General features: G+C 41.0%; 2 protein-coding genes and 1 long non-coding RNA gene across 12 annotated transcripts in view; all 3 read right to left on the minus strand.

The window, feature by feature from the left end:
- ccdc85cb (coiled-coil domain containing 85C, b) overlaps positions 1-8975 on the minus strand; it is an 86512-nt gene extending 77537 nt beyond the window's left edge. The window contains exon 1 of one of the 10 annotated variants that reach the window (XR_004558556.1): positions 7661-8975. Coding sequence is in view for 8 of the 10 variants with exons in the window: in XM_034162631.1 (XP_034018522.1) it covers positions 7661-8369 (709 nt within the window). In the remaining 2 variants the exon portion in view is untranslated. The remainder of the gene's footprint in view (positions 1-7660) is intronic. The other 9 variants (XR_004558557.1, XM_034162631.1, XM_034162630.1 and 6 more) reach the window with 9 other exon arrangements.
- Positions 8976-13498: 4523 nt separating this feature from the next.
- LOC117503523 lies at positions 13499-13948 on the minus strand. Its single transcript, XR_004558583.1, has 3 exons — positions 13926-13948; positions 13772-13838; positions 13499-13690 (listed from the first exon to the last, which is right to left on the minus strand). It is a non-coding gene; the product is annotated as an uncharacterized LOC117503523 (long non-coding RNA).
- Positions 13949-15173: 1225 nt separating this feature from the next.
- Positions 15174-26074, minus strand: LOC117503520 (cholesterol 24-hydroxylase-like). Its single transcript, XM_034162782.1, has 15 exons — positions 25906-26074; positions 25734-25811; positions 25346-25427; positions 25102-25175; positions 23793-23879; positions 23458-23596; positions 22580-22690; positions 22330-22492; positions 22047-22112; positions 21472-21544; positions 21310-21394; positions 17626-17736; positions 17453-17541; positions 17289-17355; positions 15174-17207 (listed from the first exon to the last, which is right to left on the minus strand). Exons 1-15 carry the CDS (start codon positions 26052-26054, stop codon positions 17067-17069), a joined length of 1515 nt encoding a protein of 504 aa, XP_034018673.1. The 5' UTR covers positions 26055-26074; the 3' UTR covers positions 15174-17066.
- Positions 26075-27596: the final 1522 nt, after the last annotated feature.

The following is a 27596-nucleotide window of genomic DNA, read 5'->3' on the forward strand; positions in this document are numbered from 1 at the left end:
TACACACAGTGGAATAGAAAGTAAAGAAAACCTGTCAAAGCAGTGAATCATTCAGACAAACCCTGTCGATGACCACACCCCATGTTTGTCTCATTTCAGTGATTTATGTGGAAATCACGGGCACAGCGCTGACCTCGCTTACATGCTTCTGCTTCAGTGACTTTGCGGCGAGGCGTGGATATCATCCACTCGCCCCACTGATCATTGCTGTTGTCCACGCGACTGAGCAGCCCTGCCCCTCCAACGGCCCAGTGATCAGTAAAGTAAGGCATCCATTTAGATTGGCATAGACATTGAAGAAGATGCAGAGAAAAGAAGACAAAAGCTAAACTGCGCTGTCACAGATTGTGAGCAGGGAACAGACAAATAATGCAGGACTTTTTGGAGGTCTTCTGTTATGTTGGACCCTTGTATGCAGGGTTCCCGCCTCTGTTTGCACCCGGCTCATGCTGGCTGTATAACCTCATTCTGTCGGCTGAGCACTGCGTTGATGGGAATGATCAGACAGCAGGTTCACAGAAACTAAGACAGCACACTCGACAGAGACAGGGAGGGGAAGACAGATCTGTCAGATAAAGGGAGGAGGTAAAAGTTCAAAGAGCAACCTTTAGATATAAGGAGCAAGAGATTTGTGTAAGAAAATGGGACAAACCAAAGGCTTCTTCCCCTTCCACTTTCCTAATTCCTGCCGTGTCACAGAGGACAAAGACCCACTTCCTCTTTTGTTTATCCAGGAATGTGGGACGTCCTGGCAGGCGGGCTTTTCTTTGACAGGACACAGCTGAGAGTTGCCCCTGTGGCTGTTTCTCTCAGCCCCTTTCTGCTCCCGTATCTATGTAATCAGCCAACCAGGCCCCACACAGGCAGAGAGGCTGCTGGGAAATGAAAGCTAAAGAGAGCGAGACAGACCCACTTCTGAAACAATGCCCGATTTACCTCAGTGGTGGCAGGAAATTTTTTAAAAAGTACAAATACGAAAAACTAGACATCACTCAGAGAGGTACACCTCTACCAAACGGTGCTGTCTGTGTGTCTTTCACAGAGTTTAAATAATGTGGATTTCAACAGGAGATGTTACAAAAGTATTAATGAAAAAGTACTGGGGATTATTCCACACCTACCTTACAGTCTAATGTAGTTTTCATGACCTATACAAGTCAAGTCAAGTTTGGGAGCATGCAGTGGTGTTGTAGCATCCACCTCCATTCAGGCAGGCAACAAGTCCATCCCCGCCTCTCGAAGGGTAACACCTACCCCTCACAGCCAGGTGACCTACGTGCCTGAATGTTGGCTGGAATGGCAATCCTGCCAGGACCTGGTGTGCCATAATACTCATGCAAGAAGCAGAAGAAGTAACTCTTCTATATGCCCTGAGGCCCAGTGGTGCCATTGCTCATCTCCAGATTCCATAGCATGAAGTGGAAAAGAGTCTGACTCCCCTTAGACAGGATGCCAGTCCATTGCAGGGCTGGTTGCCTGCCTATATGGTTGCCATCCAAGACCCAAGAGGATTCTGTAGTATGGTAGATGTGGCAACTCGAGACACTAACGCATGCTCCCTGACGTGGCCTCCCTTGAACCAGTTTTAGGACACAATAAAAACACCAGATTTTACGTTGGCATCTGTGTCATTTCCCATTTTTCCCCAGCATCAACACTCGGATACAGTAAATTACGCAATCCCGAGTTCCAACTTTCCGGTTGTGAGGTAATGCGAACGTGGCACTTATCAGCACCACAATGGAACGCCACAACTTGAGTGAGGACAAACAGGATATTAGTAAGAGAAACATCCTATTCCTGATAAACGCCCTTTTTTTTTTTAGCTTGAAACCACAACGGAGAGGAAAACACCATTGTGTTGTTGATCTTCTGATTTCCTTTGAAATGAGAAAGGCACTCGCGCAGAGGAATTCAAGGCGCACAGCGACCAGCTGGCCCGACTGACTGTGTTTAGTTTAGAAAATAAATAACGAGGAATACAGAGAAGCTGTTTGAAGAAGTCAAACGGTGGATAAAGACTGCACAGGGAATTTAATCAGTCAGCACTCGCAGGGGATAAATTAACAGAATTAAATGCTCGAGTCACACTTTTAAAAAAAGGCACCTCAGTGCTAAAACAGCCGGGTTGTTACATCAATGTTCGGTTATGTCGCTGAGTAATTTGCATTAGTGTGATGAAACAACTGGGAGGGCTGGTTCTACAGTTTCATTATGAGCTTTTAGGTCACGTCACTCCCCGGGGTAAATGAAAAGGAAAAGAAAGAGAGTGACAGAAAGAGAAAAGTTTAAATTGACGAGGGGAAAAATCTCAGTCACTCATATTTTACGACACACAACACAGAAAGGTGTGAAAAGCCACAGTTTAATCAGTTTTATGATTTCTCCCTCTTAATTGGGACTAATTTGTAGCCAGTTTGCGTGAACGGGGTGACGAAACAAATGAGTGAATGTCGGCGTTCACTCAAGAGGACACATTTATGGGGTCAACACAGGCCATCAACTTTGATATTAACCTACATATTCCATTCATTTAAAAAACAAAAGAAGTTACTCTAAAGCATGAAGCTCACACCAAGTCATGGTAGACACCAGATTGAGGCTTTGGAAATGGGAAAAACTGACAAACAAGACCAGTTCAAACGACATGTAACTCCAAAATCCTCGATATGTTGCCAGTGAGAGAGAGAATGAAGAAGTGTCTGCTTCGGCTAAATTCATACAAAATCCTTTCTGCTGGGTTGTGTTGAATGAATACTCAATCAATACTACTACTGAGAAGGAGAGGCCACGTCAGACGATTTAGTAATGAAGGTTTGCTCTTAGTGGCCTAATAATGCAAGTGTTCTGTCACAGTATCACGTTTCAGGGATAACAGTTTGCAAGGAACTGGATAGAGCCCAACCGAAGTTCAAAGTTCTCACTATTGGCCGAAATTTTGCCGACAGAACGCCGATAATTTCTCAAACAGAACAGTTACTGAAATAATGTTTGTGTCAGCAATGTAAAATGTCCTTGCACCATTTGTCCAGTAGATGGAGCTCTGACTCTATTTAACTGAGAGCTGCTTACACCCCTGCTTGAATGTGTTCATCACTGGCCCCCGTAGTTCGCTGTCACACTGCACTGATCGGCTGACAAAAGCATACAAGTAAGATTATAAGGATCTATATCCTTATCCTGAACCTATATCTAAGTTGCAGCAACAACAGGTACAAGATCAGATGTATTCCACAACTCTTTAAGGATATGTATTTGCTAATTTCACAAAGGTTTAATTCTTGATTGCATTTTTTTGAACTTGACAATTCTTCTCTGTTATTACGTTAATCAATATGAGGACAAAGCTTCAACTTTTAGCTCATACCTTTTTTGTTAAGGGTCCAAAATTCATAAAAAAAAAATAATATTGGCTAATTTATCGGCTATCAACGAATCAGCCGATTTATCAATTATCGGCATTTTTTTTTCATTCAAATATCGTTATCGGCATCGGCCTCAAAAAGTCCATGTCAGTCGGGCTCTAGAACTGGAATCCAGACCACCAAAAACATATAAACACACTGAGACATCAAGAAAAAGGCATTCCAGTCCAAGTACTCATGACTATACGTGCAGATTGTATCACCAAAAGGATGGTGGGGGTGGGAGCGAGGGGGGGTCATGTCTATGCACAAGAAATTCAATTAAGCAGGCAGCATGACGTCTCCAAAAGCCCAACCTCCTTTGAGTCCAAGGAGCCCCTCCACAGCATGTACGGCTCAACCCCCCGCCCCACCATTCAGCCGCTCCCCCGACAAAACCAAACCGCCCACCAATCCTCTTTGCTCTCGCCTCCCCTCCCTCAGCCTCTCAACGTCCAAAATTTCAAAATCGAAGAAACTATTTCAAATTTGCCTGAAAATGTAAAAAGGTTTATTGACAGAAACTCACCGTCTGTTCAAACAAGTGGTTGGTTTTTGCAATTAGTGCACTAAATGCAACCCCCCCCCCCGTCTGTTTCTGTGTCTGGCACCCGGACAGATGCTGTTCATTTAGCACTTCAGCGTCAATCCTCGAGCTTGTCTCCTAAAAGCCCAGGGGAGCCGATGGCATTTGGAGAGCATTAAATTAAGCCACTCTGCAGACCGCACGCCGCACTCAGCCATTGGCTGGAGCTGACCTCGCAACATGGACGCTCCACTCAGGCTTCAGCCAGCCAATTGAATAAATGTGCGCTGGCAAAGATGCTCTTCTTTCTTCTTGGGTCTGGCTTTTTACTTTGTTTCTTTTTTTACGAATTGGGGTTTTGAAAATTTTCCACTTTCCTACTCGAGACAAATTTATTTCATGTGACTGGTGGTAACTTATTGCCATCTTAGACTATCTGTCTGTGTTTTATGCAATTATGCAAAAGTTAGACACATTTCTGACACCATTCACATTGCTGGATAGTTCACATTGATGAACCCAAAGCCAAATTAACATGCAAGTTTGTTTCTAAATTCTTGCACATTTTGCAAGAAACAACCTCCAGTGCAGAAAAATCTTGCAGTTCCTTGAATGGCCACCTGAGGCCGGCCCTAAAAGCGGGTCACATGTTGAAATCTCCAACTTCACAGCAGATATAAACATATTTACAGCCGAGCACAAAAACAGTTTTGGTCTCTACATCTAGTTTCTTACTCATAGCCTCGCTAGCAGTGGATGTAAGCTGCTGCGGACTCTGAGCGTTTAAATCTAAATATCAGAGTTAATATGGTTTACTGTGTGGTCCATCTAAGAAGTCAGTGCTGCATTATTTCTGTCAAGTTAAATTTTAGCATTATTAATGAATAATTACTATCAGTTAGCCTGTTAGCTTTAGCTTGTTTTGAAAGGATGAGATAGAATGCATGTTTGGGCTTTGCTGGTCTTCCCAACGCACCACTTCCTCACCCATTTATGGGTTGCCTGGGAGTTAAACGGAATCAAGCCCCACCAAGGTGGCGACGTTTGGAACCGCCCAAATTGAACTTCAAACTCACTCTTCAGACAACCTATAGGAGAGTTGGTCGAGTATTTTAAAGCAACCTGCCCGATCTGAAGTGGGAATCTCTTTGCTATTGATGCCGTTCTTGCAGATGGTGGTAAAATAAAAATTTTCAGCTGAATGAGGGGATTTTTTTTCTTCCTTTACAAGAGCATGAAGCTGATTTTTTTTCCACCCTTGCCAAAAAGATCATGTTATCAGGCTGTGCGCGTGCTAAATGAGGCTTAGTGTCCTCCTGTTCCAATCATGGCAGCTTCACTCCCCCCCCAACAGCTTTCTGCCAAGTATTTAGGCCTTTATCATCTCATACTGTACATTTCTAACAAGTCCTAACCAGGCCCGAGTCTGCTACACAGCTCAAGTCAACAACAATTAATGTGTACTGTTAGCTTAAGATGGGGAGGAGTGGCCCACTTAAGAATGCTGCATTTATGTGTGACAATTACCCCAATCAGGACTCCGCAGTGTGGTTACGACCTTCAAGTTAACACTTCACTTTTCAGCACATATGTTGTTGCTTTAATCCCAATCAAACACATGGTAATCTGTGCGCCGCAGCCCGACTGTGCATGCAGCGAAACACGGAGACGGCAACCAGACAGCAGACGGTGCAAAACAAGGAGAAATTAAGACGGGCACCCATAAGTGCACACACGTCTCCCGTGGCCCAACAATCAGCGGTAAAAACATTATTGCACTTCTGTAGCCCCACTAATGCAGCACGCACGTTTGAATGTGTTTCTAGATTTTGAGAGGAGCACTCAGCAGAGTGCATACCTCTGCCAAGCCATATTAAATCCAACCTGTACTTCAGCTGGCATTATTTTTATTCATTTAAAGATGAGTTGCACGCATTAATGCCTTCACCCAAGAGTTTGTGAAAAAATGTTTTCATGAAACTAGTTGCAGGAGTGCAAAGAAAGAACCCGTTAAGTTTTAGTGTTCATCGGGACGCAAGGACTTTTGTGGAAATTCTTTTCTTCATTTTTATTTGCTTTATTTCATTTATATAGCACCAAATCACAACAAAGCTGCCTCAAGGGCTTCACACAAGTAAGGTCTAACCTTACCAACCCCTAGAGCAAGCACATAGGCGACAGTGGTAAGGAAAAACTCCCTCTGATGATTAAAGGAAGAAACCTCAAGCAGACCAGACTGAAAGGGGTGACACTCACACTTAGGCCATTCTTTTCTTCTTTTGAAAATATTACAAATGATTCTCCTTCATGCACATCTTCAACCCATAGACAACCTCACAAACTAGCTAAATTACCCATAAACATTTCTTTTCTTCATTTTTATCTCTCTCTCTCTCTCTCTCTCTCTCTCTCTCATTGCTCATTGAGTAAACAGAAACTACCTCTCTGGACCACTTTCTTTCTTTTCAGATCAGTTAATTTGTGTGAATAACTAAAAAAAAAAAAGGCACCTTCTGTGCCCACCATTGCTCTTGTCTTTATTGGAAATTGTGGTACGCTGATTTTTGCACCAAAAATCATTATGGTGCACCTATGGAAATGTGAACCCACTGGATACCAGGGACATTACGGTATGGCACATCATTTACACTGGACACCCTTCCTGATGTTCCATATTGCATGAAGAATGGGCATGGGGCAGTCTTGAACCGGGAACCTTCTGGAAGCAAGTGCACTTTGTCATACTCTCACAAGCACCACTAGCTTAGCTTATGACGAGCTATAAGTGGACTTCCTGGATGTACCTCAAAATGCAATGGGTTTATTTCTTGGATCACTTCCCGCCTGCCACAAACTTTCATAAAAACTGATCCATAGATTTTTTTTTTTTTTTAGGTGGGGAGGGGGGGGGACTCTTCTGATAGCCCAACAAATCAGTTTGGTCACTTCAGCCAATAATGTGAATAGAGCCCGACCAATATATCGGCCGGCCGATATTATCGGCCGATATAAGCCCTTTTCAAAGTACTCACTATTGGCTGAAATTTTGCCGATAGAACATTGATAATTTCTCATAAACAGAACAGTTACTGAAATAATGTTTGTGTCGGCAATGTAAAATGTCCTTGCACCGTTTGTCCAGTAGATGGAGCTCTGACTCCATTCAACTGAGAGCTGCTTACACCCGCTTAAATGTGTTCATCCCCAGCCCCTGTAGTTCGCCGTCACACTGCACTGATCGGCTGACAAAAGCATACAAGTAAGTTTATAAGGATGTTGTTTGTAATAACTTTGCGATTACATTCACCCCACTTTTCTTCCGTTTCAGTTCAACTCAGTTTGATTAACTCAGTTTATGTAGTAAGATCAGATGTATTTCACAACTCTTTTTAAGGATATGTATTTGCTAATTTCACAAAGGTTTAATTCTTAATTGCATTTTTTGAACTTGAAAATTCTTCTGTTATAAAGTTAATCAATATGAGGACAAAGCTTCAGCTTTTAGCTCATACCTTTTTTGTCAAGAGTCCAAAAAAGAACATTTTATTAATTAAAAAAAATAATAATAATATCGTCTGATTTATCGGCTATCGGCAAATCAGCCGATTTATCGATTATCTGCATTTTTTTTCATCCAAATATCGTTATCGGCATCGGCCTCAAAAAATCCGTATCTGTTGGGCTCTAAATGTGAATGCAGCCTGTGATTTTGGAGGGAGCTTGAACTCACCATGCAGCCCGTTGGGGATGCTCCTGTGATGGTGCGGCGCTGACAGATCATCCATGGACCTTCTCATGGTAGGACCCAGCTTGCTGCTTTCGGTAGCGGGCTTGTTGATGTGGTTGTGATTGTGGTGATCCGGACTACCAGCGCTACCCGTGCTGGACGTGCTGCTGCCGTCCCCGACATCTCGAACCGTGCCGGTGCCCCCGTTCAGGTTGGTCAAACTGGACTGACTGTCTATGGAGCTCCTGGAACCGGCCCCGTTCCGCTCCTCATCCAGCATGAGGATGATCTCCTTCAGCTCGGAGTTCTCGCGCATCACCGTGTCCTGATTGGCCTCCAGCTCCTTCAGCTTCATCATGTAGGTGCCCACCTCCTTCCACATGGCGCTGGCGGTGTAGCGGCCGAAGCGCTGCCACTCCCGGGACAGTTTCTTGCCCTTTTGCCGGTCGTCGTCCAGGAAGCAGCAGAGCTCCCGCAGCTCGTGGTTGTCGTCCTGCAACTTCTGGTTGATGTCCTTCAGGGTCCGGATTTCGTGCAGGTGCACCTGCAGCCGCCGGTTGATGTCTTTCATCATGTTGCCATGTTCGATCATCAAGTTCATCTTTTCCGCGTCGACCCTCCTCAGCCTGCGGACCAGCTCCTCTTTGCTGCACCGCAGCAGCTCCTCGTCCGTCAGCTGGCTCAGGTCGTCCTCAGAGGGGTTTTTAGCCATGATAAACTTGCTTCTGATTCTAAACTAACCAAGCCTCCGCTGGAGAACTGCTCAAACACATGGTCCAGAATATTTTCTCTTTCAACAGGCCGGAATTTTTCATATCAGTGCGATGTCATGGCAACCCGAGTCTTTGTTTCCAATTAATTAAAATCTTTAATTAATATCCAGAATTGTTCGTAAATATAAGGAACAAAAATCCTGATATTCTTTTACTCACATTTTACCCACGGTGAAGAAACGTTTTAATCGATTGGTAACGATTTCCAATCAGGTTTCGATTCCCGACGCTTCGTCCTATCAGCGCAACATCGTCTTTGGACACCCGACAGAAAAAGAGAAAACACTATAAACTCAAATGGTTACACAATTATTAACTGTGATTTAAGCCCATTTAAAAAAAAAAAATCATACAAAATAAAACCGTTCTGTGATAAACGCCGTCAGCAGCGCGGAGCCGGTGATGAGTTCACGGACCTTTCTTCCAAATCCAGCTCCGCTTCGCAGCGAACCTCCTCACTGCTACTCTGCTCCTCCTCCGCTCCAGTTTGAAATCACGCAAGAGGATTTCGGCCAAGACGACCAATCAAGACGTAGGAGAGGAGCAGGGCAGCAGGTACGACGAAAAGTGCGCTGAAGCCTCGCAAACGTAAGCTCCGCCCACTTAAAGGTACAGGTACACAAAAAGAAAAAAAAAAATCCCCACGATCTAAGCACCAATTTAATTTTTGCATAAGTTGATTATTTTTTTTATGGCTGTTAAATACTTGCCTAGCAAATTAGTAAAAATATATATTTCTTACAATTAAATATGTTTGGAGTTTTTTGTAAATATCTTCAAAGTCTCACAATTCTTTGTACATTTAGTTTAGTCGGGTGCCTTATGTAATGATTCAGTTTGTTAAAAATTTTTTGGGGAGATTTTAAAAACTTTACATTTTTCAGAAAGCTTGTGAATTTTTAAAGTTGTTATAGCAATCATCTTGGATTTCCAAAATTGGTGACCTTAGGAAATAGTTCCTTGTGTAATTTTGATAAGGCTTTTTTGAGATTTTTTTTTTTTTTTTTTGAACTACATATATTTTAGAAAGGTTATGAAATAAGGAATCAAAAAACAAAGTTTCCATTTTTAAAAAATGGCATTATGGCCGCCATCTTGGATTTCCAAATTGGCATCTTTTGGAAAGTTAGGTTTCTTGTGTGATTTTTGTCATGGTTGTTTTTTTATATTGGGGGTAAACTATACATTTTTTGAAAGCTTATGAAATAAGGAATCCAAAAAACAATGTTTGCATTTTTTTTTCTTAAAGGCTGTTATGGCCACCATCTTGGATGACCAAAATCTGTGATCTTTGGCAATATATTCCTTGTGTAATTTCTTTAAAGGTCTTTGAAGATTTGGTCAACTATATATTTTTCGAAATGCTTATGAAATGACGAATACAATACAAAAATGTTTCCATTTTTTTTCAATGGTGGCTGTGGCCACCATTTCCAAAATCAGCAACCTTTGGAAATGAACCTTTCATATTCTGGTTATTTGTGGATCAACTTTGTAGAGCACAGTTAAATAACACCATTCTTGGTTTAAGGGTCCAAACCCCTTTTACAAATTCCAAGATGGATTCAGTACATTTTTTTAAAAGTTACTAATTATAATTAGTAGTTATAATCTAATTACTAATAATAATAAACCAGTTCAGGAGTGGCAGAGAAGGCTCCACAGCCACCGACGACCAACACAAAATCTTAGGGTGCAGTATCGTCGACAAACAACCAAAGGAGGCTTACTAATAATAATTTAATTATAATTACTAATAATCAATAGAATTTAGGACCATCACATTGGCCCTAAATTATATTGTATTTTATGTGCAATTACACTGCAAATATAACCTGTTTTTAAATCAATTATACTATTGTTAGAGGACATGTAGTAAATCTAAAGAGTACTGAAAGAAAGCAGCAACCAATTATATCTTTTCTATTTGATATTTAAACATGTTTTGTTTGAAGTGGGTGAGTTTGTCATTTGTTTAAGAAGGAAACTGGGAAAATTTTGGCAAACAATATTCTTAAAGGGACTGACATTTCTCTTACTCTATTACAGATTTCATTGCACACATCGCCACCCAGTGGCCATTCTTCAGAGTGACAAAAAACGGACTATTTGTCATTTTTTTTATTTAAATTTCTGCACAAAATCTGATAAGCACTGCCATTGTACATTTTAGTTACAGTGAAGTCAAATCAAACATTTAGTAGCTCATTGTACTCTTTCGGTGAACCAGAGTTAAATAACAAGGGAGCAGCCGAAGGGACTTACTTATATATATATATATATATATATATATATATATATATATATATATATATATATATATATATATATATATATATATATATATATATATATATATATATATATATATATATATATATATATATATATATATATACACACACGAGGGCCGTCAATAAAGTATAGGTCCTTTTTATTTTTTCCAAAACCTATATGGATTTCATTCATATGTTTTTACGTCAGACATGCTTGAACCCTCGTGCGCATGCGTGAGTTTTTCCACGCCTGTCGGTGACGTCATTCGCCTGTGAGCACGCCTTGTGGGAGGAGTCGTCCAGCCCCTCGTCGGAATTCCTTTGTCTGAGAAGTTGCTGAGAGACTGGCGCTTTGTTTGATCAAAATTTTTTCTAAACCTGTGAGACACATCGAAGTGGACATGGTTCAAAAAATTAAGCTGGTTTTCAGTGAAAATTTTAACGGCTGATGAGAGATTTTGAGGTGATACTGTCGCTTTAAGGACTTCCCACGGAGCGAGACGTCGCACAGCGCTCTCAGGTGCCGTCGTCAGCCTGTTTCAAGCTGAAAACCTCCACATTTCAGGCTCTATTGATCCAGGACGTCGTGAGAGAACAGAGAAGTTTCAGAAGAAGTCGGTTTCAGCATTTTATCCGGATATTCCACTGTTAAAGGAGATTTTTTTAATGAAAGACGTGCGGACGGGTCCGCACGTAAACACCTCCGTGTTGATAACCATTTGTAAAATCCAGGTGGCTTTTGATGGCTTTCAGTGGAGTGAGTATATGAGAAATTGTTTAACAGCTGGACATGTTCCAACTTGTCCTTAAGGCTTTCAACAGAGGTGTTTTTCCAGTGGCGGAGTGTCGCGGCGGCTGCGAGCCGACGCTGCAATCCGCCCGCACGTCTTTCATTAAAAAAATCTCCTTTAACAGTGAAATATCCGGATAAAATGCTGAAACCGACTTCTTCTGAAACTTCTGTTCTCTCACGACGTCCTGGATCAACAGAGCCTGAAATGTGGAGGTTTTCAGCTTGAAACAGGCTGACGACGGCGCCTGAGAGCGCTGTGCGACTTCTCGCTCCGTGGGAAGTCCTTAAAGCGACAGTATCACCTCAAAATCTCTCATCAGCTGTTAAAATTTTCACCGAAAACCAGCTTAATTTTTCGAACCGTGTCCACTTCGATGTGTCTCACAGGTTTAGAAAAAATTTTGATCAAACAAAGCGCCAGTCTCTCAGCAACTTCTCAGACAAAGGAATTCCGACGAGGGGCTGGACGACTCCTCCCACAAGGAGTGCTCACAGGCGAATGACGTCACCGACAGGCGTGGAAAAACTCACGCATGCGCACGAGGGTTCAAGCATGTCTGACGTAAAAACATATGAATGAAATCCATATAGGTTTTGAAAAAAATAAAAAAGACCTATACTGTATTGACAGACCTCGTATATATATGTGTGTGTGTGTGAGAGAGAGAGAGAGAAAATAGAGATGTTTGGACATTTTAAGTTGGTATTCCACTGATCGAAAAAAGAACCCCATTTGAAACACTGTATAAAAATTCATTAGTATATATTCATTAGTGTGGTATTTAATGCTACAGTGTGCAGGATTTTAGGGTGTTAGCAAAAAATGGAACATAGCATTCATAATGTGTTCATTAATGTGTAATTACCTGCAACAACAAAACAAAGTGTTTTCATAAACTGAGAATGAACCCTTTATATATATTCATGGGAGCGGGCCCCCTCATGGATGCCGCTATATTGGACCACCATGTTGATACAGTAGCTCAAAAGGGACATATACACACACACCATGGTATTCATATTTTGCAGCAAAAGACTGGAAGAGTGAAGAAAAAAGAATCAGTGCTTTTTTAATCTTTTAATTCATTTTATTTTGTTTTCTGAATTGTTTTGTGTGGAGTGCCTTGAGGCCACTCTGTTGTGATTTGGCACTATATAAAATGAATAAATTGAACTGAATTGAGTGGTTGGTCCCCTATACACAGTCTACTGGTTGCTAGTGAACCCTCGGTTTTGTGAAGTGGAGGCTTCCTTATCACAAGAAAAAGGCAAGAGAACATGAGTCCCAGTCACCAAAGAAGAGAAAACATGAAGGGAAACCAATCCTGTGACCAGTGACAGCATAATGCAATCTGCAACCTCACCACTAGATGGCACTCTAGCTTTAAATTAAAAACTGAATTTCCCCGCAAAGCAGTGGTGGGCACAGTTCTGCTAATCCACAACTGCTAATTATCAAAGATAACTTTTTTGTTATCGGATTAGCAGTTGGATTCTATTTACACTTACACTGCCATCCAGTAGATGTCGGTGTTCTATGCATTTTAGGTCAAAATGTCATACGTTCACCATTAGGTGCGCTGTATCATTCAGACTTAAACAGAATTTTCAGTTTTGCAGATGCCCTTTTTTAGAAATAAAAAAAAAACATATTTACAAATACAGATTTATTTGTGAAAACTAACATACACGTTAACTAGTGTGTTGTGGTTTTTTTTTTTTTTTTTACAACCAACCAGTGATTAGGAGGCTCAATTTCCCATAATGCCTCTGGGCATCTGTGAGTTTTAATGTCTCTTCCTTACGTTGCTTAAACTCAAAACTAGGCTGTCAGTAGCTGACAGTGTACTGGAGTCAATTTAGAAAGTTAGCGGTTATCGGTTAGCTGTAGCTTCTACTAAATGTTTTTTTTTTTTATCAGTTTATCGTTATAATAGCTAACTTTTCAGTTAACGGATTAGCAGTTATCGAAGCTAACTCATTGGTTAGCTGTGCCCACCTTTGCACAAAAGTATCACTATTTTCTTGTTTATGACGTTGCTATGGCCATTTATTGCCGTTGTTGGACAGTGCACACCACTCAGCTCTTGGGTCTGAGAGTGCCGGTGTCCAAGATGTCAAAGGTCTGTCCCGGGACGAGCGTGAACTCAAACCTCTGCAGCAGTTTGGCCATCACCACTTTAGCTTCCATCTGCAATCAGCCCAGCATGTGTTAGTTTCATTTACTACATTTATAAGCATCGACCATTTGTGTTTGCGTGTCGCCACCCACCTCAGCAAAGCTCTTACCCAGGCAAGAGCGTGGACCGAGAGAAAACGGGTAGTAGTAGTAATAAGGCCTTGTACAAACAGAGAATATCATTTAAAAGCATTTCCAGTACTGAAATGTGTAAAAACAAAAATGAAACTATGAGAAATGCTTTTACTTCGGAGCATCTGGGTGAAACCTGTCAGGATCAAATATGAGCGGGTTCTTGAAGAATTTTTCCATCCTCCCAGTCACAAAGGAGTCAAACTGAATAATCAAAAAAACTTTGATTCAGTACTCAACATGACAATTTTCACCTTATAAAAAGTGATGAATTATTCCTATAATCTTTGTCTCAGCAGAAGAAAGAAAAGAAAAAAATAATAAAGTACTTACAAAAATGGTCAGTCCTGCTGGAATGTGGATCCCATCGATGACGAGGTCTTTTTGTATGTATCGAGACGTACCAGGAGCTGTTGGGTAAATCCTCAGTCTCCTTTAGCACCTGGTATGAGGGTTATACATTTTACTGTACATGGACTGATACAATTTTTCAAAATATATTTCGTATTATTACTTTATAATCCAGTAAATGTATGTTTGGAGAAAGTTATAAGTTGATAATTTCATTAAGACATTTTTCTTTGAGATTTAATTATCCTGATTTGACATTCAGCTCTGGATTTATGTTGTTCTTGACTCAGGAGAGGTGATATAGAAACACGTTTCTTGTCAGCTGTGTGGTAGAAAGTTGTGAAATTTGGGAATCTTCAGTCAGGACAGTCCTGCCATTTCATGTGTTCATCTCCAGTGCTTTATCATCACCTACAGGTCAAATATGGAGATGTGTTTACACAGACAACTTGAACTGTATGTCTGCAATTTTAAAAATCACAGCGTTGGATTCATTGGATTAAGCAGAGTTCAATGATGGCAATTCCTGCTGTTCTACATTTTCCACCTTTTTATGAAACGGTCTCTAAATGTTACAAACGCCATTTTTTTTCCCCAATCTTCAAGAAAATTGGCACAATTACTCTTTAGCTCAAACCCCACAACTCTGTCTTTATCTCCATTAGATTTTTACAAGCATTCATCCGTCACAGCCAATTAAATTTGGAGGGGAAGCAGCCCAACAGGAAGCCAGTTCATATCTCAGCAGTACTTTGAAGCATTAAAACCAAATTTGGCACATAGGTTTGACACCCCATTGTGAAGGAGGAGTGATATATATATATATACAGTAGGGCCAAAAAGTATTTAGTCAGTCCCTGATTGTGCAAGTTCTCCTACTTAGAAAGATGAGAGAGGTCTGTAATTTTCAACATAGGTACACTTCAACTGTGAGAGAAAATATAAGAAAAAAAAATTCCAGGAAATCACATTGTAGGATTTTTAAAGAATTTATTTGTAAATTATGGTGGAAAATCAGTACTCAATACTTTGTAACATAATCTTTGTTGGCAATGACAGAGGCCAAATGTTTCCTCTAAGTCTTCACCAGGTTTGCACACTCGGTAGATGGTAAAACACATTTGTAGCGGATCACTGCACGCTGGACATACTATGCCTGCTGATGTGTTCACGACGCGAGAGGCCGGCTCTTCATGAGACGAGCGCATCAGGTAGTTCATGTAAAACATGAGAGAACACTAATCCACGTCATTTCATTACTTCCTGGTGTACGTCTAGGTGGAGGCTAAATCCGCTCTTTATAACAGGAATCAAGTATTATAAATTGTGGTGTTTTATTAATTTTTGTGCTCCGCTGCTGTGTGCGCGACCTTCCACATGCTCGCATTGTGTTCGTGCGCGTGAACACGAGCATGCATGAAACTGGCGACGCAGTATCGTGCACACCTGTCCAAACCGTGCATCCCTTTCGACAGCAGGTGGAATGTTTTGTGGTTTCCCATTTCCTTTTTGGTTCACGGATTTTCTTCCGGTTTCTGCATCTTTCGTGTTATGTGTGAAGGGGCCCTTACTTTAGTCAGGTGCCTTATGTAATTATTCAAAGGTCTTTTTAAAAATTATTGGAGATTTGGAAAACTTCACATTTTTTACAAAGCTTATGAAATAAGGAATTCAAAAAACAATGTTTCCTTTTTTTAAAAAAGATTGTTATGGCTACTATCTTGAATTACTGAAATCGGCATCCTTCAGAAATATGTTCCTTGTGTAATTTCTTTAAAGGTTTTTTGGAGATTTGATCAACTACATATTTTTTAGAAAGCTTGTGACATGAGGAATACAACAAATAACATTCTAATTTTTCTTAAGTTATGGCCGCCATCTTGGATTTCCAAAATTGGCAACCTTAGGAAATAGTGACGTTCCTTGTGTAAATTTGTGAAAAGTTTTTGGAGATTTAGTAAAGTACACATTTTTTTAGAAAGCTTATGAAATAAGAAATTAAATATATATATATCAAAAGTTTTAAGGGCATTACAGCTGCCATCTTGGATTTCTAAAATTGGTGACCTTTGGAAATAATGGTTCCTTGTGTAATTTTTATTTTTTGGGGGGGGGGGGGGGGAATTTTGTAAACTATACATTTTTAGAAAGCTTATGATACAAGGAATACAAAAAAAAAAAAATGTAAAGGTTGTTATGGCCACCATCCTGCATTACCAAAATCAGCAACCTTTAGAAACATGTTCCTTGTGTAATTTCTTTAAACAATTTTGGAGATTTGGTAAACTAAATATTTTTTTAGAAAGTTTGTGAAATGAGAAATACAAAAAAACAATATTTCGTTTTTTTCCTCAATGGTGGTTGTGGCCACCATCTTGGATTTCCAAAATTGGTGACCTTTGGAAATTAACATTGCATGTTCTTGACTTCTGGTTATTTGTGGATCAACTTCATAGGACACAGTAAAATAACACCACCATTCTTGGTTTAAGGGTCGTAACCCCTTTTCTAAATTCCAAGGATTTATTTTTAAAATGACTAATTATAATTCATATTTATAATCTAATTACCAATAATTTTATTGTAATTACTAATAATTATAATTTAGTGCCATCACATTGACCCTATATTGTATTTCATGTGCAACTACCCTGCAAATATAGCCTGTGTTTAAATAAACTACACAACTGTTAGAGGACATCTAGTGAATCTAAACAGCACTGAAAGAAAGCGGCAACCAATGATGTCTTTTTCTATTTGATATTTAAACATGTTTTGTTTGATGTGGGTGAGTTTGTCATTTGTTTAACAAGGAAACCGGACAAATTTTGGCAAACAATGTCCTAAAGGTACATTGTGTTAACATCACAATAGTACCATTAACACTAGTTTGTTGCATGGCCATTTATTTTCTCTGTTGGACGGTGCACACCACTCCGCTCTTTGGTCTGAGAGTGCCGGTGTCCAAGATGTCAAAGGTCTGTCCTGGAACGAGCGTGAACTCAAACCTCTGCAGCAGTTTGGCCATCACCACTTTAGCTTCCATCTGCAATCAGCCCAGCACATGTTAGTTTCATTTACTACATTCGTAAGCATCGACCATTTGCATTTCCGTATCGCTACCCACCTGAGCAAAGGTCTTACCCAGGCAAGAGCGTGGACCGAGAGCAAAGGGGTAGTAACAGTAATAAGGCCTTGTACAAACAGAGAATATCATTTTAAAACTGCATTTCCAGTATTGAGATGTGTAAAAACAAAAATTAATCCATGAGAAATGTTTCTACTGCTTACTTCGGAGCATCTGGGTGAAACCTGTCAGGATCAAATTTGAGCGGGTCCTTGAAGAATTTTTCCATCCTCCCAGTCACAAAGGAGTCAAACTAAATAATCAAACATTTACACCATGTATAAGTTGTTACAGATTGTTAGAAACACACACATAATAATAATAATAAAGTACTTACAAAAATGGTCAATCCTGCTGGAATGTGGATCCCATCTATAACGAGGTCTTTTTGTATCTCTCGAGACGTACCAGGAGCTACGGGGTAAATCCTCAGAGTCTCCTTTAGGACCTGGTATGAGGGTTATACAGTTGATAATTTCATTAAGACATTTTTCTTTGAGATTTAATTATCCTGATTTGATATTTCAGCTCTGGATTTGTGATGTTCTTGAGGTAATATAGAAACACGTTTCTTGTCAGCTGTGTGGTAAAAAGTTGTGAAATTTTGGATCTTCACTCAGGACAGTCCTGCCATTTCATGTGTTCATCTCCAGTGCTTTATCATCACCTACAGGTCAAATATGGAGATGTGTTTATACAGACAACTTGAACCATACGTCTGTTATTTTAAAAATCACAGCGTTGGATTCATTGGATCAAGCAGAGTTCAATGACGTCAATTCCTGCTGTTCTACATTTTCTACCTTATTAGATTTTATGAAAAAGTCTATAAATGTTACAAAGGCCACATTTTTTTCTAATCTTCAAGAAAATTGTCACAGTTACTCTTTTGCTCTACCCCACAACTCTGTCTTTATCTCCATTTGATTTTTCCAAGCATTCATCTGTCACAGCCAATTAAATTTGGAGGGGAAGCAGCCCAACAGGAAGTCACTTCATATCTCAGCAGTACTTTGATGCATCAAAACCAAATTTGGCACATAGGTTTGACACCCCATTGTGAGTGAGGAGTGATATATATACAGTGGGGCCAAAAAGTATTTAGTCTGTCCCTAATTCTGCAAGTTCTCCTACTTAGAAAGATGAGAGAGGTCTGTAATTTTCAACATAGGTACACTTCAACTGTGAGAGACAAAATGAGGGGAAAAAAAATCCAGGAAATTACATTGTAGGATTTTTAAAGAATTTATTTGTAAATTATGGTGGAAAATAAGTATTTGGTCAATAACAAAACTTCAGCTCAATACTTTATAACATAATCTTTATTGGCAATGACAGAGGTCAAATGTTTCCGGGCGCGACGCGAGCGACTGCAGCCACAGGTTGCCATGTAATCCCTATGTAAGGACGCGTTTTGGCGCCAAACCGCGCAGCGCGACGCGATGGATGCGAGTGAAGCGTTTTTGAGCGTTTTACGCGTTTGTAGTGCAATATTGCGTCGCGTCACATCGTGTCGCCCTCCTCCCCAAGTTGAAAAATCTGAACTTTTTCGTCTCGTCGCGCCGCGATGACCAATCAGGGACTGGATATGTAGTGACGTGGAGATGTCTGGAGTTTAACTGAAGATGTGAACATGTCCTGTCTCTGGTAGCAGCCTGTGAGCAGGACCTATGTCTCTTTTGTCCTTTATTTCACAATTATGAGAGAGTTTTTGGCGCGAGCAGCAGCACCACAGCAGGGGGAGCGGAGTTTCTTTTTCTTTTTGTTATACGTGTGCGAGCGAGGGTCCATGGACATTATTTTACTTATTACCTACACATATGTATAATCGTGACTGGTTTCTAAAGACAATTATGACAGAGTTTTTTGGGAAAGAGCGAGGAGCAGCCTCACAGCAAGCCGCGGAGTTTCTTTCTCTTTTTTTTTCATGCACGTGCGAGCGAATCGTCTGTGTGGAGAATATTTTATTAATTAACTACACAGATGTATAATAAAACAAATGGTGACTGGTTTCTAAACACAATTATGACAGAGTTTTTTTGGGGAAGAGTGAGCTGCAGCAAGCAGCGGAGTTTCTTTCTTTTTTTTTTTTTATTGTTTACATGTGCGCGCGTGAACGGGACAGTTGGTCCTCAAACTGGGTCCCGCAGAGGCGGAAGGACCGCTGAAAGCGGCCGTCATCCAGATGAAGCTCCTGCAGCAAATAATGATACTCTCTGTATTGGGAGCGTTTCACAACAACTCGTTCCATGTGATCAAGGGCCGTCATGATGACTTAACGAGAGCGGAATGGCAGCTCCTCCTATTTGATGATGCACCGGGACGAATTTTTGCAGCGAAAGTCCACCTAAGCAGAGCGACACACCGGGCGAAGGAGGCGCGTCCGTCGCCACGCGACCCCGCGAATTTGTAGCGTCTGATTGCGCCCGGTGTGAACGCAGAATAAGTCTTCACCAGGTTTGCACACACTGTAGCTGGTATTTTGGCCCATTCCTCCATGCAGATCTCCTCTAGAGCAGTGATGTTTTGGGGCTGTCGCTGGGCAACACGGACTTTCAACTCGCTCAACAAATTTTCTATGGGGTTGAGGTCTGGAGAGTGGCTTGGCCACACCAGGACCTTGAAACGCTTTTTACGGAGCCACTCCTTTATTGCCTGAGCGGTGTGTTTGGGATCATTGTCATGCTGGAAGACCCAGCCACGTTGCATCTTCAATGCTCTCACTGATGGAAAGAGGTTCAGGCTTAAAATCTCATGATACATGGCCACGTTCATTCTTCCCTTAACACAGATCAGTCATCCTGTCCCCTTTGTAGAAAAACAGCCCCAAAGCATGATGTTTCCACCCCCATGCTTCACAGTAGATAGGGTGTTCTTGGAATGCAACTCAGCATTCTTCTTCCTCCAAACAAGATGAGTTGAGTTTTTACCATAATGTTCTATTTTGGTTTCATCTGACCACAAAATATTCTCCCAGTCCTCTTCTGGATCATCCATATTCCCTCTGGCAAACTTCAGACAGGCCTGGACACGTACTGGCTTAAGCAGGAGGACACGCCTGGCACTGCAAGATTTGAGTCCCTCTCTGCGTAGTGTGTAGCCTTTGTTATTTTGGTCCCAGCTCTCTGCAGGTCCTTCATCAGGTCCCTCCATGTAGTTCTGGGATTTTTGTTCACTGTTCTCATGATCATTTTGACCCCACGGAATGACATCTTACATGGAGCCCCAGATCGAGGGAGATTATCAATGGTCTTGTATGTCTTCCATTTTCTTACAGTTGCTCCCACAGTTGATTTATTCACACCAACCTGCTTGACTATTGTAGATTCACTCTTCCCAGCCTGATGCACATCTACAATTTTCTTCCTGCTGTCCTTTCACAGCTCTTTGGTCTTGGCCATGGTTGAGTTTGGAGTCTGACAGTTTGAGGCTGTGGATAGGTGTCTTTTATACAGATAATGAGTTCCAACAGATGCCATTAATACAGGTAACAGGTGGAGGACAGAAGAGCTTCTTAAAGAAGTTAGAGGCAACTCTGTTGTGATTTGGCGCTATATAAATGAAAATAAATTGAAACTGACTTGAAATTGAAGTTACAGGTTTGTCAGAGCCAGAAATCTTGCTTGTTTGTGGGTGAACAAATACTTTTTTCCACCATAATTTACAAATAAATTCTTTAAAAATCCTACAATGTGATTTCCTGGAATTTTTGTTTTTTCTCATTTTGTCTCTCACAGTTGAAGTGTACCTATGTTGAAAATTACAGACCTCTCTCATCTTCCTAAGTAGGAAACCTTGCACAATCAGGGACTGACTACATACTTTTTACCCCACTGTGTGTGTGTGTGTGTGTGTGTGTGTGTGTGTGTGTGTGTGTGTGTGTGTGTGTGTGTGTGTGTGTGTGTGTGTGTGTGTGTGTGTGTGTGTGTGTGTGTGTGTGTGTGTGTGTGTGTGTGTGTATATATATATAGATAGACAGATAGACCTCTAGGAGGCACTGTTACATTAAAAATATGTATACCTGAGAGAGGTACACCAAGTTCCCCAGATCGTCAAAATTTATGTCCCTTTTCATTCCAATGACATCATCCACCTCTTTCCTCAATCTGACAAATAAAACAGCTGAATAAGTCACTGTTCAGTGTCTCCAGTATCAAATATTCATCGAGGTATAACGTCTTACTTTTCCAGGATATCAGGATGTCTTCCTAATTCCATGATGCAAAAAGAAAGGAGGTTAGCTGTTGTTTCTTGACCTAAAAGAATAAAAAAATAATACAGTTAACTTGAGTATCTTACAAACAGCCACAAAGAAAACAGCTATTTCTGATTTGCACAGAAACTGTATTCAAAGTTTTAACACGCCCCCTGTAGCAGGCGCCCTCAACACCACACTGAAACTTTGAGAAGGGCTGGGCTGCACAAAATGGAACTCTGCTCTCCACCAAAAACACATAATCTCTACCAACCACAACCAAAATAAAAGACACTCTCTGAAATAGTTTTAGTCAAAATGAAGCCCAATTTTTGCCCTCAAGTAATGAACCCTCACAGAGGCCCTCGGAAACAAACTGGTTTAACAGCGAAGAAATTTACGATTTTTCACTGTACCCACAGGCACTTCAGGGAGTCTGAGACGATCATAAATCACCCTCCAACAGAAATCTGGCTGAATCTTTGAATTTAGAAGTCATTAATCTAGAACCTACATTATTGGCTGATTTTGGACACTTCAACCCACAAAAAGCAAAATCTTACCAGCAATGAAGAAGGTCACAAAATTGTCCAGCATAAACTCTTCATCTTCTTCTGTCATGATTTCCTCTATAATGAGAACAAAATGGAATTTAACAAGTAATGTTTTCAAAATATTCACAGTATTATTTCAAAATTATGTACACTCATGAAGACACGCAAATTGAGACCAAGAAACCCAGACACAGCCAACAGTGAAAACTATGCCTCTACATATCCTGTGTATTGTGTCTGAACATGGAATACTTTTTGACCTTAGAACATTGATTTATTGCGGGACTAAAACCTTTTGCAGCAGTTTCGATGATCTGTGTGAGGATGTCTTTGGGGACGTCCTCCCCATTTCGAATGGCGGTTCGTCTTTCGTTGATCCACTTTGCTCCAGTTGTGCGAAGTAGCCGACAGGCCTCCTTCACTTCCTTAATGAACTGCCAGTTCTTTGGATAATACTGGAAATGGACCATGCAATGTTTTTGGACACTTTACAAAACATCAACAGCAGAAACATCAATTTAAAACGAACACTGAACTCACACCTCGAACGTGAGATCTCTGGCATAGTGAATCAGCCCTATCAGACATTTTTCAATGGCTTTCGGGAAAGGCGATGCCTTCCTCAACAGGTCTAAATCAACTCCAAAAGCAACCTGAAACACAACAGTCACGATTGAAGGAAAATGTACAAGATTCCTAACAAGCCATGACTCAGCATTTTTAAATATATGACAAAGTGACTGAAGATTTCTGAGTTAAAAAAAAATATTCTGGTCTCAGATGGTTCAAAGTGTAGGGCTAAAGCAAATGTTTGATTAATTTAAAAATAATAATTATGAGATTAAGAAATTTTTAAGAATATCCACAACTTCCCCAACCACAGTGAAGTAATTTGAAATGGCTTGTTTTGACGAAACAACAAATCTAAAGATATCCAGCTGGCAAAACCAGATTATCTCCTGTTTAACCTGTCTGAACCAGTTACCTTTGTTCAGAGTGGTTGAAAACTAATCCAAAAGCTATTACCTGCTTTAAAACCCAATTAAAGTGCCTTAAAAGCTGTTTCAAACTTCCCATCTTTGCTTAATGGACCAAAGTTTGATTATTTCTGACCATACTAAAGCCAGTTTAAGACATCAGTGATGATTTAGAACCATTTCAACCCACTGGAAAGATAACAGGTTTGGTGATGATAGAGAAGGTTTCTAAGCAGTTTCAATGAACTGATGCTGGACAACCATTTGAAAACCAGTTTACTGCAAGTAAAAACTAAACAAAACCTGAAATTTGATACAGCAGTTTGGGTTTGTTTATTTTTTCCTATTTATTGTGGATTGAGTAATTTCATGTTTCTTGATGACCTTGTCCTTCACTAAAACTCTGGATTTCTTCCTGAAGTACCTTCAACATGGTACAGTACCTTGCAGATGACATCTAGGGTAACACAGTTGACCAAGTGAAGCATTGGTGCCTCAGTTTTACATTCAGCCAGTTCTGAAAGTTTTTCCATTAATTTTTCTGCTCTTTCATTGAAGGTACCCATTAGACCTCTGAGATACCTGGAAAAGATGGTAGATACAGCAAAAAATAAATACATGCAACCATCCAGACACTTAATAGATGCAGTCTTTTGTGAACAGGACCTGCAGTCATATCAAACACTGCACAAAGTAAAACAGATTATTTCACATGCTGTCTCCAACTTCATGAGTTGTTGCACTTTGACGTGTGCAAAAGATTAAAAAACAAACTCACAGACTGCTGAAGGCAGGGTCCATGATCCGACGTTGTTTGTACCACACCTCATGGTCCAGTGCTGTAATCAGGCCATTGCCAAGGAACCTTCAGAACAAAACTGAATACTTTTAGAAGGGTTAAGGCCCCCTGACAGTTGCACGACTTTGATCCGCGCACTTGCACGCACATTGTCGTGATGATCCCAACCGCTGTGTCCCCAGCTGGATGCCACGCTTTGTTCCACTGACAAGTTTTTGAAAAGAGAACTTATTCGAAAATCTTATTTACAGACTTGTAACAGAAGCATCAAATTAACATTTGATATCAAAGGTTTCCCACTTTGTCTCTTGTTTTCCGCACAGGTCAGTAATTGATGACATGTTCAATCCATGTTCCTGTTCTTTGGATTACAGCTGCAACATGCACATTGAAGTTTGTGATGACATCGCCACACATCTCAACATCCATCCATCCATTTTCTTCCGCTTTATCCGGAGTCAGGTCGCGGGGACAGCAGCTCAAGCAAAGCCGCCCAGACGTCCCGATCCACACACACCTCCCCCAGCTCCTCCGGGGGAACCCCAAGGCGTTCCCAAGCCAGCCGAGAGATGTAGTCCCTCCAGCGTGTCCTGGGTCTTCCCCAGGGCCTCCTCCCAATGGGACGTGCCTGGAACACCTCTCCAGCGAGGCGTCCAGTGGGCATCCGGAAAAGATGCCCGAGCCAACTCAACTGACTCCTTTCGACGTGGAGGAGCAGCGGCTCGACTCCGAGCTCCTCCCGAGTGACTGAGCTCCTCACCCTATCTCTAAGGGAGCGCCCAGCCACCCTGCAGAGAAAACTCATCTCGGCCGCTTGTACTCGCAATCTCGTTCTTTCGGTCATGAGCCAAATCTCATGACCATAGGTGAGGATCGGAACGTAGATCGATCGGTAAATCGAGAGCTTTACCCCCCTACTCAGCTCTCTCTTCACCACGACGGTCCGATACAGCGACCGCATCACTGCAGATGCTGCACCGATCCATCTATCGATCTCACGCTCCATCCGTCCCTCACTCGTGAACAAGACCCCGAGATACTTAAACTCCTCCACATCTCAACATTTCTTTTTCATTTTCAGGAATTCCTATTCCTGAAAATGAAAAAGAAATCTTTGTTATTTTGGAAATTGTACGAATTAAAAAAGTGGTAACATTTTATTGGCCCAAACCTGTAAATACAATATATTCTTACTCAGTTAGCCTGAACTGATATTATCTGCATCCCTGAGGCATAATACAGAGTAGTAAATGTTGTACACGTCATCAGACAAAGCCAATGACATCACCTTTGACCAAACAGGTTGAAGATCCTTTTGTACTGAAAATTATCTTTTGGGTATTTGGGAGACATCAGAATTTCCTGAAAAAAGAAGACATTGAAAAAAGTGAATATTTAAAAGAATACATATTTTTATTGTATCATCAAGGCAAATACAAATATTTCATAAACCAACAATAGTTGGCATTGTGGGACAATTTTTAAAACTGAATTTAGACCCATACACACTGTAGTTTAAGTGAGGTATTTACCTTTGTCGTTTCTGGGCAGGTCACAAGCAAAGCAACATGATGCAGCGCATTCATCCTGCAAACAGGCCCGTACGTCTCAGCCCTGTGCAAAATAATTGATAATAATTATCTCGTAGGTCTCAACACTGGTCCTGGAGACCCGTAACATTCTATGAGGGCCGTTTTTATTAAATGTGGGGATCATATCCTGCCCTTGGGCCGCCAGTTGCGCACCTCTCTGTGGGCCAACACACAGCAGCAGTCAAAAGTTGGACCTTGGCCGAACACAGTCATTATGTAACACGAGCAAAGGGTGAGGCAGCTTCGACCACCATTAAGTCCAGTTCATTTCCACGTTTATTAATATATATGTTCAGGTTTCTGTGCGTAATAGCGCATCCGTACTTACCATTGCAGGAACTTTTCGTGCACAACTCGTCCACTTTGCATTTCCCTCCTGATCGTTGGGATATGTCCGAGCAAAAAACTGCCATGATGACAAAAACAAGAAAAAGTTACCGATAAAACTGACGGTGAAAAAAAAAAATGCGGTTTGGTGAGCTCGCAGCAGCCCCTCTTACCTGTCTCTGGGTGGTCCCGGTATGTGGTCATACTTCATGTGAATACTTTTAATGTACAAACAGAACGCGACAAACACGATGAAAAACAGAATTAAGAGAAATAAAAGCGCCTGAACAGCCCAGCTGGATATTAAGTGAAAGAGTGCCATGTCGAGAAACCCACACGGACTGTGCCCTTCAGGGAACAAGTGTTGATTTTTATGCAAAGTTCACACAGCGCCTCCTTGTGTTCGCTGCCGGCATTGGCCTGAAATGTCACACCAACCATTTGCACCACCACATCTGTTGGTCTTCATCTCCATCCTCAGCATCCGTCTCTCGATATACCCGCATCCCTCCTCTGCACATCCACAAATCATGGAGTCAGTACGTCTCCATCTCTTCTCACACATCTAAACCACTCTTCTCAGCTTGGCTTCCATGACTGTTTCTCATTTCTGATCGTTTTTCTGCCTCTGTAGTTCCTGTAGGTTTGCACATTACCCCAATTGTAAATAAAAATCCGGGTGAGTACACTTCTTCTCCACTCCTCGGGTGTCACAAGTTTTCGTTCACCAGTCTTGTGAAAAAGTGGGCTGCAACCTCTCTTAGATATCTCCAAGCATCCACTGGTATGATATCTGGACCTGACACTCTATTTACTCATCCTTTGCACTTCATTATCCCCCTCTCATTTTTTTCATTCATGTGCTCCTCAAAATACTACTTCCACCTGCTCAACACACTCTCATTTGTCAGCACACATCCATCTGCGTTCTCAAGACTTGCTACTCATCCTTTCCAGCTCTTTCTCTCTGGTCAATTGGTACGAGGCCTTTTCTCACTACTTCATGTTCAACTTCCTGTACAGTGACATCTTTACCCTTTGCCCACCTGTCTCTTCACCTTACACTTCATCTCCTGGTACTCCTCTCTACTTTCTTCTCTTTGATAACTCCACTTTTTTTTTTTTTTTTGCTGGTCTCTTCCTCCTTGTATTTTCCCGTACTTCTTCAGTCTGCCACCAAGTCTCCTCGTTCTCATTATACAGTGCATCTGAAAAGTTTTCACAAAGTTTCACGTTTTCCACATTTTATGTTGTTACAGCCTTGTTCCAAAATTGATTCATGTTTTTACTCAAAAAATCTACACACAATACCCTATAATGACAATATGAGTTTTGGGTTTTTTTGTTTTTTTTTAGATTTTTCCAAATTTATAAAAACACAAAAGTAAGTAATCACACAAAAGTATTCACAGCCTTTGCCATGAAACTCAAAATTGAGCTCAGGTGCATCCTGTTTCCACTGATCATCCTTGAGCTGTTTCTACAGCTTAATTGAAGTCCACCACACACTCAGAGCACAGACCAAGCATGAAGTCAAAGGAATTGTCTGTAGACCTCTGAGACAGGTTTTGAGGCACAAATCTCGGGAAGGGTACAGAAACATTTCTGCTGCTTTGAAGGTCCCAATGAGCACAGTGGCCTCCATCATCTGTAAATGGAACATAAATGGAACGCAGGACTTCACATGTATGAATGCTTACAGTTCTCCTCAGATGTACTTTCTCCAGTTTTAATTTCTGCAATTTTCTAACACTGAGTAGCTCACCTAACACCCACACATGATACTGCACACATGGGCCCTCAACCATTACAAAATTGCACTCGATTCAAGTGGTCGGATAGAAAAGAAAAACTTTCACTGATG

Source organism: Thalassophryne amazonica, chromosome 21 (genome assembly GCF_902500255.1).
Source record: "Thalassophryne amazonica chromosome 21, fThaAma1.1, whole genome shotgun sequence".
Lineage (NCBI taxonomy): Eukaryota > Metazoa > Chordata > Actinopteri > Batrachoidiformes > Batrachoididae > Thalassophryne > Thalassophryne amazonica.